Source organism: Oxyura jamaicensis, chromosome 26 (assembly GCF_011077185.1).
Source record: "Oxyura jamaicensis isolate SHBP4307 breed ruddy duck chromosome 26, BPBGC_Ojam_1.0, whole genome shotgun sequence".
Taxonomy (NCBI): Eukaryota; Metazoa; Chordata; class Aves; order Anseriformes; family Anatidae; genus Oxyura; species Oxyura jamaicensis.
In genome coordinates, this window is record NC_048918.1 from 1,896,359 (window position 1) to 1,911,165 (window position 14,807).

The following is a 14,807-nucleotide window of genomic DNA, read 5'->3' on the forward strand; positions in this document are numbered from 1 at the left end:
ACGTTTGTTTTCTCTTTTCCATCCCCAAAACGTAGTTGAACCTAGATCCTGTCCCAGGCACTGAACGTAAACCGGGGCAGCCCCAGGTCCCCCCAGTTCTTCCCCCTTGGGACTGGGGGGGGGGGGGCACACAGGGCTCCCTGCACCATGGGGTGTGGGGGGCTCGTGGCTCCCAGCCCTACCCCCAGGTTTGGGGTCAGGTCCCCCCAAACCCTAAAGCACAAGGTCCCACCCTGCCGGGGGTTTGGCGAGGGGGGGGCCCTTGGCCTCTGGTCCTTCAGCTCCTTTGGTTGCTGCCTCTGCCCGCGGGCAGCATCCCTGCGGGCACCACCAGGTTTTGGGGCTGCACTTCCCCAATTTTACCACCTTGGCCAGGTCCCAGAGGGCTGCAGGGGAGAGATGGAGGAAGCCAGAGACCCCTTTTGTCCCTTTGCACTGTGCTGGGCCCTCCCCTGGGGCTTTACGGGGGGTCTCTGAGCCTTTCCCCCAGCCCCTCCATCGCGGGGACAGCTCGGAGCTGCCTTCACGCCACGCACCTCGTTTTGCTTCTCCCTTGGTGCCTTGGTTTGTGCCAAGCGTGCGCTGATCCCTGCCCCCGGGGGGGTCCTGCCCTCGCTCGGGGAGCTGGGTGCTGCTGTTCCTGGGCTCTGCGCCTGGCTCCTGGATCTCCTCCCTCCAGCACACAGGGGCCGGCTCCAGCTCCGGCCTGGAGCTGAGCTTTGCACAGCAGGGATGGAGATGGCTCAGGAGCCCCGAAGTGCCAGGCCCCCAAACCACTGTGAGCCCACCGGGGGAGCCCAGACCCCATCTCCCTCCCCACCACCCACAGCTCTTACGGCACAAACGGGAGGGTTTTGGGGTGCTGCGCCCCAGCCTGGCCACCTGCGAGGAGCTGGAGCACCAGGGCTTGGGGCTCCTCCCCAGCACCTCCCAGCTTTTGGGGTCCCAGCCCTGGTCCCCCAGAGCCGCCGCCTGCCCCTAGGGTGTCCTCCCAGTGCCCCCCTTCCCCATCCCTCGCTGGGACGGGGTCCAGGTACGATCCCACAGAGCACATGCCACTTGCCTTGTCGCTGCTGCTTTGCTCCATCCTGCAGGCACCGTCCCCCCTCCCCGAGCCCCCTTCTCCCTTCGTGGGGAGCAGGGAAGGGGTCCCCCCAGCCCCAACCCCCCCGTGCTGCTCCAGCTGTAAGCAGGAGGGAGCCCAGCACAGCACTGACACCCCCTCCCAGGCCTTGTTCCTAGAAAACCCACTGCCCTGCGCCTTCCTCCTGCCCTGGGGGGCTCATCCCCAGCTCCCTGGGGACAGCTCTGCCCTGGGACCTGCACCAGGACGGGGACAGCCCTCGCTCCCAGCCCTGCGCCTGCTCCATCGCCCCTTCCCACTGCACAAGTCACGAGCAGCAGGTGCCTTTTCTTGCTCGGAGCTGTTCTACAGAGGCCAGCTCTCCTGAAGGCTTCTTCTTTTGTTTTTTTTTTCTCTCTCTGCTGGGTTGTGCAGCCCAGCCCTGCGGTCTGGGCTTGCCGGAGGACAAGGCGTGTGTACATATTTTATACCTCGATGTGTTCCTGTAAATACTGTAAGTTATTTCGGTCTCATGATGTACATTTTTTTTTTTTTCAATGGATGTGTTTGTTCCTTGCCTTTTTGTCTTCACGAATAAAGCGTACTGAAACCACCGGGCGAAGCCTCCCAGGGGATGAGCGGAGCTGGGACCTGCCTGGGCTGATGGGTGCAGGACCCACGGGGTGCAGGGATGCTGCTGGGGGCCTTCTGCTCCTGCCCAGCTGCAGGAAGGCGACCTGAATCCTCAGGGGACACCGAGTGCTCGGGGAGATGGTGCGGGTGCCGTGGGGCTCCCTGGGTTCTCCCCCAGGACCTGAAGGTGGAGGAAGCACAGCCACCAACGGGCTGGCTCTGCCCCTGGTGAGGAGGAGGAGAGTGGGAGCACCTCGTTGTCCTGCTGCAGGGTCCCCAGGCAGGCAGGACAAGGTGTCACCAAGCACCAGCACACAGGGATGTCCCCATGGCTATGGGCAGCATCTTGGGTGCCTCCAGCCTGTGGTGGTCCCCGTGGTCCTGCCCATTCCCCGTGCTCTGCAGGGGCTGGGGGACAGGGGACAAAGCTCTGGAGGGACAAGAGGCTTTGCAGGAGGATCCCGCAGGAAATTCGCCGAAGGAAACGGCCGTCGGGTGCTGCAGCAGGGACGGGGCGATGCTGGACACGGGCACAGCTCGGCAGAGGGGACCTGGGGGTGCTCAGCACCAGCCAGCAGCGCGCCCTGGCAGGTGTGCACAACGTAAAGGGGACGTTAAGGGGGTTGTTATTCACCACAAAGCTGGTACGAGCTGGAAGGCGCGTCCTGGGAGGAGAGGCTGGGGGTGCTGGGGGGGTCTGGGCTGGAGGCGAGGCGGCTCCGAGCGCCCTCGGTGCTCTCCTCCCCGGGACCAATGCTGGCACTGAGCTGCACGGGGGGGGGGGGGGGGGTTGAGGCATGACAATAGGAAGAAAATCCTTTACGCTGAGGGTGGTGAGATGCTGGAGCAGGCTTCCCAGCACGACGGTCGGTGTCCTGTGCCTGGCAGCGTGGATAACCTGCTTCAGCTCCTGTTAGCCCCGCAGTGCGCAGGGGGACTTGGCGAGCTCTGCGCATCCCTTCCGCCTCACCTACCCCAGCCCCAATTCTCCCAGGACACCGGGCAGCTGTGGCACGACCCCTCTGTCCCAGCCTGGCTGCCGAGGGCCACCTCCCCGAGCCCGGTGTCCCCAGGAGCGGGTGGCGTTGGGGACAGCCGGCAGGTGGCAGCCCCGGCTGCGGGACCGCGGGGCGCGGCGGAGCTGCGGGGGTTGGGGTCTGCGGGGTCCTCGCCCGGCCCCGGGGGCTGGGGGGGCCGGGGAGGGGGCTGCAGGCAAAAGGGGGGCGGGGGGTGAATTTGGGGAGACCCTTCTGGGGGGTCAGGGGTTGCTCTGGGAGGTGGGGAGAAGTGGCTGCAGGGTGGGGATGGAGATGGATCATGTCCCCAAGCTGGGATCGTGTCCCCAGACTGGGATCGTGTCCCCAAGCTGGGATCCTGTCCCCAAGCTGTGCCCGTGTCACCTGGGGCACGGGGACAAAGGCAAGGCCTGGGGGTGGCACAGGGCAGGAGGTGACCCCAGCACCAGCCCGTGTGGTGCCTGAGGAGGTGACGGATGGTGGCACCAAGCTGTGCCCCCCCCCCCCAGGCTGTCAGGCAGCCAACCTCCCCAGGGCAGGGAGGGGGGGCTGTGAGCTGCACCCCGAAATCTGCAGGGCAGCACCTCAGCCCCAGCAGCCTCCACTTTCTCTTTCCCAGTGGCACTGGTTAGACTGGTCGGATGGACCAGCTGGGTGCTGGGAGACACTGGTGCTGGGCTGTGCCTGCACCCACCAGCCTGGGAGCAATCCCTCCTGGCACCCACCCTGCGTGGGGTACCCCGTGGGAGCTGGGGTCCCTCCCTGCCACGGGTGGTCGGACACCGAGCTCGCCCCGAGAGCGGTGCCAGCTCTGGGGGGGCTGCACTGGGGGGGTGATGTTACAGCTCCCCTGGAATCTGGGGGGCTCAGGTGGTGCTGAGTGCTTTCCAAGCAGTGTGGGGGACAGGGGGACAGCGCGCTGTGGGCACAGGGTGCTGCTCTGGTCCTGGCTGGGTCTCAGGAAGGTGCCCAGAGCTGCTCCATCCCCACGTCCTGTGCACGCCCGTGCTGCTGCTGCTGGGGTGATGGGATCAGTGGGGTCACAGATGTGGGGTTCAATAATAAATGTGGGTCCTGGTTCTCCCCCCCCAGCAGGGCTGGTGGTACCAGTGGCACCTCTCCTGCCTGGTGTCCCACCTGCTTGCTGCACCTTCTTACCGGGAAGGAGCCAGACCGGTCACGAGAAATCCTTGCAAGGGGGAATTTGGGTGAAAAGCCCCCGCGCAGTGCTCCGGCACCACCCCAGGAGGGAGGCTCAGGGAGGAGCCGCTCTGCGCCCACCAGCGCTGCACCGGGGAGGGGGTGTCCCACGGCCACCGTCCGGCCACTTGTGGCCACCTGCAGTGGTGGTGAGGGTGTGGGGACCCCCTGGCGAGGCGTGCGCCCCGCAGTGCTCAACACAAAGGCTGGGGGGGCACCTGAGGTGTCACCCACCAAAGGCACCTCTCCAACCAGCGGTGTCACCTGAGCTGACTGCGGCACCTGGGGAGCCCCAGGGAGGAGGATGCTCAGCCCGGTCACCCCCCAAACCGCCCCCATCTGCTCGGAACTCCTGGGGGCTCCCAATGCTCCGTGCCTGCCCCTTCTCCCCCTGGCTCAGGGCAGCAGAGACCTGCCGCGTCCCTGCTCCAGGGGCTGCTGAAAAAGCTCCCCCAGGGGCAGGTTTCTAACCACAGCACTGGAAGCCCAGCCTGGCAGCAGGGTCCCCGGGCACTGCGGGGTCACAGCACACGGGGTTTCAGGCTCTGCATGCGTCCGGTGGTCCTGGCTCGTCAAAGGATGGAGCCGGCAGGGGCTGCTCCCCGGCGTGGGGACGTCCCTGTGCGCTGCAGGATGCTGTGCCCGGGAAACAAAAGGGCCTGGCAGCGCCCAGCGCTCGTGACGGTGCCATGCAGGAATGAAGCTGGGGCAGGTGAGCAGCTCGCACGGCCCGGTGCCTCCCGGAGCGCAGGCTGGCCCCGGGGCCACGGCACGGCCCCGCAGCGCGGGGCGATGTGACCGCAGGGATGGGGCCGGGGCACAGCATCCACCTCTGCACTTGGTTTGGTGCCAAGCATTGGCGTGAGGTGACCAGGACCTAGAGGTGATGCTGGGGTCGGCTGCAGTCACCCAGTGCCGGGGGTTTGCTCCAGCCCCTGGATGTGGCTGGGGCAGCAAAGCGGCAGCGCTGGGTAGATGGGTGCTGGGCTCTTGGCCTGGATGGGTCCAGGTCTCCCTCAGTTAGCACAGCGCTAAAAAAAAAAAAAAAAAAGCATGAACAGACCCAGCCAGGGTCCCAAATCCTGCCCAACAGCCAGAGGGGCAGCGGAAAACAATTCCCCAGATGCATCCCCCCAGCCCTGCTTTACCCCTTGGCGTGTGTCCCTGCGTGCGTGTGCGTGCAGTGGTGCTTGTGAGATGGCCGGGGATGGGCTGCCACGGCTCTGCAGCCTGCCCCAGCCTCCCCCGGGCAAAAATATGCTCCATCGTGACACGGCGAGCACGGCACCTGCCCTGCCTCTGCTCCATCCCCGCACAGACAGATGCTCGCAGCTCTGCCCCGCGTGGTCCCGGGGACAGTCCCTGCGCGGTGGGTGACCCAAGCAGGGCTCCGAATGCAGCTGGGGACCCCTGCAAGAGCCCCCCGGCCACGAGCACTGCGCTGCCCCTCGGAGCAGGGCTCGGGGAAGGGAAATCTGCACCTCCCGGGGGCACCTGGGGCAGCGTTCCCGGCCACTTTCCCCCTGGCAGAGCCCCCCGGGATGGATGCTCAGCCCCTGGGGCTGCTCCGGCCCTCCTGGGCATGTTTTCTTGGCAGTGGGAGCCGAGCGAACCTGCTGCTGCGAGCAAACAAAACACGAGCCGGGCAAAAGGCGGCGAAGAAAACACCCCGCGAGGCCGGCGCGGGTGAAACTCTGGGCACCGGCAGGGCAAGGGCTCTGACAATGATTAAACTGGCCAACCCAGATTTCCCGGCAAGGCAGCGCTGGGCTGGGACCCGGTGGTTCATATTATGCAAATCACCTGGATCTGGGAGCATGAACGTTTCAGCCTGGAATTCCCCTCGGGCCTCCAGATCGCGTTACGCCGCCCGTGCTATAAAAGAGGAGACGTGGGCAGGATCTGCCCATCGGCACAGCCTGGCCGGGCCCGCAGCCGTGGTTAGCGGCCGGGCAGGGCTCCCCTCGCCTCCCCCCCCTTGGATTAGCTGCCGCCCCGCGAGTGCCATCGCAGAAGGTACCAAAGCTTTTTCCTTCGGGACCTGCTCCCCGACGGCGACGTCCCCCCCAGCTTTGCTCCCTTCCCTCTGCATCTTCGCCCCCGCCGGGGATGTGCTCGGCTGGTCCTCGCTCGCCGCGCGCCCGCTGTCCCAGCGCGGCCACCGGCCCTTTTGGGGGGCTACAGAGGGGTCCCATCCATCCCCTGGGCTTTGTCCAGCGACCAGCAAGATTTGGCTTTTCTACCACGGGCCGCCGAGTCACCAGGATGTGCTGTTTGGAGGACGGGAGCTGCCGGCGACCCTGCCCGCGGGCAGGGGGCAGGGGATGCGCCCACCCTCGGGGCTGGGGGCGCGTTTGGTGGCCGAGGGTCCCGCAGGGGCCGTGCCGTGCTGCGGGACCGACAGCCCCCTTGCTGCGAGAGGGGCTGGCAGGGCTGGTGGAAGGGGCTGCGGCAAGCACGAGGCCACCTTGTCCCCCGTGCCGGGGTGGCAGGGATTCAGGCCACCGGGCGGGCGTTTCGGCAGAGGTGACCCGAGAGGCGGCGGCGGACGGAGGGGAGGGGAGAGCCCAGCCTCACCCAGCCCGGTCCCGGGGCTCCCGCGGGTGCTGCGGGTTCAGGGCCGGGGCTCACTGTGGTCTCTCGGCACAGAGCTTGATGGCAGGATCTTGCGAGATCAGCAACATTTTGTCCAAGTACAACAGCACCATGTACCAGCAGGAAGAGTCGCAGCTGGCCCTCGACGTGCTGGGACACCCTGGGGACGACGGCGGCCTGGGGCTGAGCTTCCCCCCCAGCCTGCCCCCCGTAGACACCACAGGTAGGATGGGGTGAAGCGCTGGTGGGCTGTAGGGGGGGAGCCCCCAACGCAGGGGGGAGAAGTGAGGCAGTGCAGCTGCCTTGGAAGAGCACCCACGGTCCCATGGGGGCAGGTTGATGGTTTGCACCATGCCTCAGTTTCCCCAGGGAGGTGTTGGCTGGAAGGTTGCTGGCGGACGCGCTGGGTGGGACAAGATGCCAGCCCCATAACCCCAGCCCCATAATCCAAACCCCATAGTCCAAACCCCATAATCCAAGCCCCATAACCCCAGCCCCATAATTTGAACCCCATAATCCAAACCCCATAAACCCGGCCCCATAATCCAAACCCCGAAACCCCAGCCCCATAATCCGAACCCCATAACCCCAGCCCCATAACCTCAGACTCATAATCCCGGCCCTATAACCCCAGCCCCATAACCCCAGCCCCATAACACAGCTCAGGACCCCGCTGCGCCCCACGGGACCGACCCACGTACCCAGCCGCTCGCTGCCCAGCCCTGAGCCCCGCTCTCCGTCCCTTGCAGAAACACCAGAGTGGTTCAGTGAGCTCCCGTACTTCTGGACCAAGGTGCAGGTGCTGGAGTGGATCAGCTACCACGTGGAGAAGAACAAGTACGACGCCAGCATCATCGACTTCTCCTGCTGCAACATGGACGGGCACACGCTCTGCCACTGCAGCCGGGACCAGATGCGCCACATCTTCGGGCCCCTGGGGGACGAGCTCTACGACCGCCTGCACGAGATCAGTGAGTGTCCCGAGGTCCCCTTTGTCCCCAGGCCTGGCAGCTCCGAGAGCAAGGCTGAGACACCCCCCCTCCCTGTGCCAGCTCAGGACCCCCGGAGCTGCTCAGGGTGGTGTGGGGGCACGGAGCAGCGTGCAGCAGGGCTGGGCTCGGCTCCTGGCGGGCACCGTTCCCCTCCGTGCCGAAATAGGGTCGCTAATCGCAGTCCCCTCACCTCTACAGCCTCTGACGAGCTGAACTGGATCATTGACTTGCTGGAGAAAGAGGATGCGAATTCCCAAGAGACCCTCCTGGACACCAGCCACCTGGGTACGAGAGGGGCCTCGGCCACGGCAACCCCCCAGGGGCCACAAGCGGCTGCGGGCAGGGCTGACCCCTTCTCCCCTTCTCTGCCCCTTCCAGAGCTGGCAAACCCCTGCGCCAAGGATTCCCTGGAGGACCTGAAGCCCACGAACCCTTTCCTCTTCACGGACATCACCTGCTCGCCCGATGCCTTGTCCCCAGGCAGCTCCGATGTCTCAGGTCAGCGGTTTCACCCGGCTGAAACCTCCCACGGGGCTGGGGGCGCAGCGGGAACCACGGGCGGGTTTGGGGCCGGTACCTGCCTGACCCCCGGGGGCCTGGTGGGGGGAACCCGATGGGAAACGCCTCCGGGTGCAAATCGCTCGAGGTCTGAGCCCTGTCCCTTTGCCCCTCAGGGCCTGCCATGTCCCACAGCCCCAACTCCCAGGACTCCGGTGGAAGCGACCTCGACCTCGACCCCGTGGAAGCGAAGCTCTTTCCTGACGGTGAGCTGCGGGCATCCCCCCGGCGCCGGCAGGGCAGAGCTCGTGCCAAACATTTAGGGACAAGCCCTGAACACCCATCTGCACCTTGGGATGTTTTTTTTTTTGCATGCCCTGGGTCCTTTTCTCCCCGTAGAGCTGCAGCCGGGCGGGAAGGGGCAGGCGATGGCAGCGGGGTGAGGGCTGCGGCCGGAGGTGCTGGGCGCTGGAAGCATCGAGCCCAGCTGGCGGCGGGACCGGGGGGCACTGGGGATGCAGGGAAGCAGCGGGGTTTGGGGATGGAGCGGCGTGCTGCCCTAAGAACAGAGGCTCCCCTGTGTTAGGGGGGGATGATGTGGGAGGGAAGGCGCAGACTCCGCTCTCCGGGGGATGGTTCCTTGGTGCCTGGGCTTGTGAAAAGAGGGCGCAGCCCCTGGCACCCCCCAGCCAGCTCTCCCCGGCTCCCGAGGGAGACGTCTCTGTGCCCGGGGAGGGGTCTCTGTGCCCGGGGAGGGGGCTGCACGCCGGCAGGCCCTGCAGGGGGGATAACACATCCTTCCCCTTGTCGGTGCGCGCAGACGGCTTTGCTGGGAGCAAGAAAGGGGACGGCAAACACGGCAAGAGGAAACGGGGACGGCCCCGAAAGCTCAGCAAGGAGAACAGAGACTGCCTGGAGGGCCGGAAGAGCAAGCACTGTACGTAAACCTCCCGGCCTCCCAGGGGGAATGCCTGCCCCAGCCTGGTCCTCGTGGTGTTGGGGGGGGAGAAATTTGGGGAAGGACCGTGTCCGCTGGCAGGAGGCTGGGCAGGAGCTCCCGTGCCCTGACGGCTCGATCTCCCCTTGCAGCCCCGAGAGGCACCCACCTGTGGGAGTTCATCCGGGACATCCTGATCCACCCGGAGCTGAACGAGGGGCTGATGAAGTGGGAGGACCGGCGGGAGGGCGTCTTCAAGTTCCTGCGCTCCGAGGCGGTGGCCCAGCTCTGGGGCCAGAAGAAGAAGAACAGCAGCATGACCTACGAGAAGCTGAGCCGGGCCATGCGGTGAGTGCCCCCCCGGGCCCCGACGGGGGTCCTGGTCCCCAAACCCAGGACTCAGCCTTGGTCCCCGCATCCAGAGCCCTTAACCCCAACTCTTATCCCCCCCCCCCCTTACCCCCAGGTATTACTACAAACGTGAAATCCTGGAGAGGGTCGACGGGCGCCGGCTGGTGTATAAGTTTGGGAAGAACTCCAGCGGCTGGAAGGAGGAGGAGGTGCTCAACAGGAACAAGGAGCTGTAGGAGCCCTGGACACGGGGGCCCGTGGAACCCCCCCGGGCCAGCCCCGAGCCTGGCTCCTGGCAGGAAAATTTGGCAGCTGCTGCCCCACGCAGCCCGTGAAACTCCGACACGCTCGTGTGTGCTGGCGACCGCTGGCACCGAGGTGTTTAAAGCTAATATTTTGGCTCCAGTAGGTTATTGTAAACCATTATTTCCCTCGCTGGATTTGTACCTCCGACTCGGAGAGGCGGCGACTTTGGCTGTTTGAAAGCCTGGACAGGAGAAAAGGGGGGAAAAAAACAAACAAACAAGTCTGAGCCGGCACCGAGTGGGTGCCCTGCTGTCACCCAGCGCCTCGTCGCCGATCGGACGGGAGCCACCAGCTCTCTCCCCACCGCTGCTCGTGCCGTGAAGGCGCTGCTGGCCTGGCTGCCCGACGCGGGGCGAGCGGGGCCCCCTCTGCAGCAGCGGCAGTGCCTGCCGGGAGAGACGACGGGAGCAAGGCAGAGAGCTCCTCGCGACCCCGCAGAGCCCGCGGAGGGGACGCTCGGGGCACCGGGGCCTGGCCGTGTCACCAGCCCAGCTGCCCGTACCTAGGAACAGGCCGTTTCCCCGAGGGTGGCTTCTAATTTATGTAAGAGGAAAAAAAAAAAACAAAACACGGTACGGAGTGAATGTACAGATTTATTTTTTCACGAGGAAGACGTTCCCGCCTGGCAGCGTGCTCCCTGTCCTGCGGTGATGCTCAGCTGGCCTGAGGCCACGTCCCGGGGGCGCAGACTGGCTCTGTGCCCCGCAGCAGGAGGGGGGACACCAGCCCACCGGGCGCCCGGCAGGGACGAGTGGATTCCTCCTTTTGAACTCGGGAACATAAAAGGAATAAATTGTTGGTCTGGGTTTTTGTACCTCCGTCTCCTTGTGCTTGCTTTTCCTCGAGGTGTAGCGGGGGCCGGACGCGTGTTACCTGGGATGTCCCCGTGCTGATCCCCTTCTGCCACTGTCCCGTTTGCTTGCCATGGCCCTGGACTCGCTGGCCCACTGGTCTGGACTCGCTGGCCACCGTGGCACGGGGCAGCAGGGTCCTCCTGGACTCTGCTTGTCCCCATCCTGAGAGCTGGAGGTCGTGTCCCCAAGCCAGCAAGACAAGGGCATCGTACACCAGCTCCCCTGCCTTGTTCCCTTCCGAGGACCCCCCCCAGAAATTCAGCCCTGGCGTTCACCTTTTCAGGACAGCTTTTATGGAGCGCCAGCACCGAGGCAGAGCTCGGTCGGCTGCAGGGTGGTGGGAGGCAAAATCCTGACCCCACAGCCAACACCAAACCTCCCCTGCGGCCCTGGCTGTGGGGAGGCAGGGAGGGGGCCCAGGGGCTCTAGGGCAGGGGTCCCCGACCCCCGGGCTGTGTCTGTGGGGCAGCCAGAAGGGAGTACGGCGGGCTGGAAGCCGGGCATCTCGGGATGTTTCCACCACGAGCTTGGCAAAAAGCGGTCTGTGCCTCGCTCTCGGTTGGCGTGCTTCGTGGTAAAGCTTTCCGAAGCCCGCCGGGCAGCACAGGGCTCGTTGCCACCTTGCTGGTGTACAGAACCCTTCCGAATGAGGCCATGCAGAGGACGGGGGTGCCCAGCTCCTGTTCACCCTCCAGGTTTTACCTGGGAACCCTACGCCAAGCTGGGAGCCTGACCAGGTTTGGGGTGCCCAGGCAGAAGCAGCGCCGCATCCTGCGGAAAGGTTACGGGGCAGGGAGGCTGGAGGGATGGGGCCAGCCCGGCAGCGGGGGTGAGGGTAGGTTTTGGGAGGCCTTGGGGGATAAGGCTGCCCTGCAAAGCCTCAGAGAAGCCTTTTTGGCAGGGGAACCAAGCTTTTGTTCCCTGCCTGCCCTCCTTGCTGCCAGAGGTGTGGCTCAGTTAAAAATTGCCTGACGCTTGCAAGAGCGCAGCCCTTTTCTCTTCCAACCCCCCGATGGCCGTAGCCCTGGCACCCCAATTCTCTGCCTGCAGCCCACCAAGGACCCCCCCAGTGTCCTCCTGGAGATGTGGCAGGGGCCCAGAGCTCCCGCAGGAGGCTGTGCTGGAGGCAGGAGGGGCCCTTGGGCCACGTCCAACCTCTTCTGGTGGGGGTCAGCAACTGCTTACAGGGGGATTTGCCTTGCTGGGACGCCCGGCTCCTGCTGATGTGCCATGCCATGCCGTGCCATGCCATGCCGTGCCATGCCATGCCGTGCTGTGCCATGCCATGCCATGCCATGCCGTGCCGTGCCATGCTGTGCCATGCCGTGCCATGCCATGCCGTGCCGTGCCATGCTGTGCCATGCCATGCCATGCCGTGCCGTGCCGTGCCATGCTGTGCCATGCTGTGCCATGCCGTGCCGTGCCGTGCCATGCTGTGCCATGCCGTGCCGTGCCATGCCATGCTGTGCCATGCTGTGCCATGCTGTGCCGTGCCATGCCATGCTGTGCCATGCTGTGCCATGCTGTGCCATGCTGTGCCGTGCCGTGCCATGCTGTGCCATGCCATGCCATGCCATGCCATGCCATGCCATGCCATGCTGTGCCATGCTGTGCCATACTGTGCCATGCCATGCCATGCTGTGCCATGCCGTGCCGTGCTGTGCCATGCTGTGCCATGCTGTGCCATGCCATACCGTGCCACGTGCACCCTTGTGGTCCAGCAAGGCAGCTCACACGAGGGAACCTGCGCTCACACAAAAATCCCGAGGATGACACCACCCTCTAGGCCAGCCCTCCATCCCTTCCCTGCACCTTCCCTGCTCCCGGCCGAGATGTGGCCATCAGGGCTCCCCGGTGGTGCGAGGAGAGGTCCCGGCCCCTGGGTGTGAGCCGCGAGCCAGCCCCAGGTCTGGGCTGCAGCCAGAGCCCTGTCACGCTCCTTGCGTAACCTTCCCTGGGAACAGGTTTTCCCGGCTGGAGTTTGCTGGCTCCGGCGAGCGGAGGGTGCTCCAGCCCATCCCTGACCTCCCGGGGCTGCTGCAAGCAGCAGGCTGGTCGGGGCGGCAGCGGGGACCGTGCCGAGATGCTCGGGGTGCCCACGCAAGCACCGTGCTCGGGAAGGGACCGGGCTGGTGGCCGTGGTGGGGACAGGTCAGGCAGGAGCTCTCCGTGCCGCTGGTTGCCACCCCTCGCTCAGGGTTTGGGGCTGAGGGCGAGGTGTTTGCTCTCCGTCAATAGATAACCCCAGCAGGCTGGCAGGGAGCGCGCAGCACTTTGTCACGCAGCCTGCTGCCCTGCCAAGCGCGCCGTGTTTGCACAAGCAGTTTCATTTCTTCCCCGCTGCGGTTTGGGTTACCTAACGAGCCCGGGACAATGTTTAACCAGCTCTGGCAGCAGCAGGAACCCCATCGCCTCGCCGTGCCCCCGGCGTCCCCGCCGCAGCCACCGCTGGCCAGGAGGCTCAGGGTGGAGGCCGGGGGTCCGTGTCCACCCCCCCACGGCTGCACCTTCCCCGTGCCAGAGTAAGGAACGAGGAGAAGGAGGCAGGGGAGTGCGGGTAGGGGCTGGGGACCGGGTCCTGCAGCCTCCCGTGGGGCTGGTGTGGGTGGAAGAGGCAGCGAGGCCGGGAGCAGGGCGTGCAAGGCCACACACACACACGTGCAAACACACTCGCGGTGACCTCTTCAGTGACCTCCACGCCCGTGCTGAGCCAACCCCGCGGAGCCTCCCGGCGCCCTGGCACCAAAAAGAGATGATTTATTTGTTTTCTTAATCTCCCTGGAGGTGCCCAGATCCCGTGGCTGTGGCAAGCCCTGGCAGAAAACGGAGAAGCAGCTTTGCCTCCTCGCTCTGACACCGGGGGCTGCCCGGGGGACCCTTCCCACCAGGTGGTCCCGAGCTGAACGTGGCTCTGGCACCCATTTTCCACGGAAATACCTTCATCACCCTTCATGTTTGTGCACAAAAATGGGTTTTCTGTGCCCTGAGACCTCCCCAGAGGGGCGCAGGGGCCAGTGCTGACCCCAAATCCCAGCTGGGGAACAGGACCGTGGTTTGCCTTGCCCAGCTCTTGCCTGGCCCCTTGTCCCCGAGGCCGCTGTGGCTGAACGGTGGCAAGCGCAGGGGCAGAGGAATGGGGAGGGGGGCAGAGGTTTTGTCCCACATCCCGTGCGCCGGCCCATGAAGCGGCCTCGAGCGCAGCAGCACGACCTGATTTTCCAGCCCAGCCGGACCGTGGCCATCTGCAGAGCGGATCAGGGCCGGGGGGAACGTGGTGGGGACGGGGACAGACCCCTGGGGACCTTAACCCTGCCTCCTGTGGCCCCCCCACCGCGCTCCCCGCAGCCTTCGCTCGCTTTCATCCTCTCCCACCTTCCTGGCCCTGGCTCAGCACAAGGGGAGGAGAGGATTGAAACCGTGCTGGGAGCAACTGGGGGGGGGCTGTGGGGTCCCGTCTGCCTTCCCCCAGCAACGTGCCGGGGAGCCCCCGGTAGTGCAGGGATGGAGACTGACCCAGGGCCCAAAAGGCTGGCCCCAGATGTCTGCGTTCTGCGGGGAAAGCATTTGTCTGGGGGGACGTTTCATCGGTGGGGGGCTTCTTTGGTGTGTTTCTCCCTGGGGTCCTGGTCCGGGGGAACTCAGCCCGTCAGACCCTGGGAACAAATCCTGCAGAAAGAAGAAAAAGGGGGGTGTAAATCACTGGGTTTGGTCCTGCTGGAAACACGCAGGGGAAAAAAAAAAAACCTTGGAAACCCGCGAGAGACATTTATTGCAGCTGGACTTGTCCAGCTGTGATAAGAAACACTCTTCCTGCTGGATTTCACCCAGCGCTGCCCTCCCCAGTCCCCGACCAGCCCCGGGCTTGCTTCATGCAACCCAGGCAAAAACCTCCCAGCTTCCAGGACGGGTCGTACCTGGAGGAGCTGCGCACGGTTTGGCACGGGCAGAGCCGGGCTCCGGAGCACCCAAACTTCCCCGAGAAAATTGCCAGAGGGCAAAAGCCTGGTGCAGTTTGGGCTGTGCGGCTTTAGGGGCTGTGCTGGGGGCAGGAAGGGGGGACACGCTGTAAGGACATGAAATAAATATATAGAGAGATATATTTTAATGGGAAAAAAAAATTGCTTAGGGCAACAAGGAGGGAAAAGATATTTATTGCCCGGAGGATGTGGGTTCTGTAGGGGCTCGGGGATGTGCTGCTGGGGGCTGTGCCATGGCAGGAGCGAACCCAGCCCGGTATCGGGGTTGAGCTGGCAGCCTGGGGCTGGGCAGGTCCCCGGGGCTGCGTCCCTCTGCCCGGGGCTGCCGCCGTCACCGGGGCTCCGGCACAACGCTCCCCCCCCTGCCTCGCAGCCCGACGCTTCC

At 65.2% G+C, this 14,807-nt stretch overlaps 1 protein-coding gene across 1 annotated transcript; it reads left to right on the forward strand.

Moving 5' to 3' along the window:
* Positions 1–5,773: 5,773 nt before the first annotated feature.
* ELF3 (E74 like ETS transcription factor 3) lies at positions 5,774–10,405 on the forward strand. Its single transcript, XM_035347408.1, has 9 exons — positions 5,774–5,928; positions 6,562–6,730; positions 7,257–7,478; positions 7,698–7,784; positions 7,878–7,997; positions 8,174–8,263; positions 8,818–8,934; positions 9,087–9,282; positions 9,401–10,405. The coding sequence occupies exons 2-9, from the start codon at positions 6,568–6,570 to the stop codon at positions 9,519–9,521; spliced, it is 1,116 nt and encodes a 371-aa protein (XP_035203299.1). The 5' UTR covers positions 5,774–5,928; positions 6,562–6,567; the 3' UTR covers positions 9,522–10,405.
* Positions 10,406–14,807: the final 4,402 nt, after the last annotated feature.

Coding starts and splice junctions, on each gene's coding strand:
- ELF3 (XM_035347408.1), top strand. CDS start 6,568: ATGGCAGGATCTTGCGAGATCAGCAACATTTTGTCCAAGTACAACAGC. Junction 6,731..7,256: donor GCCCCCCGTAGACACCACAG/GTAGGATGGGGT, acceptor CGTCCCTTGCAG/AAACACCAGAGTGGTTCAGT. Junction 8,935..9,086: donor GGGCCGGAAGAGCAAGCACT/GTACGTAAACCT, acceptor CTCCCCTTGCAG/CCCCGAGAGGCACCCACCTG.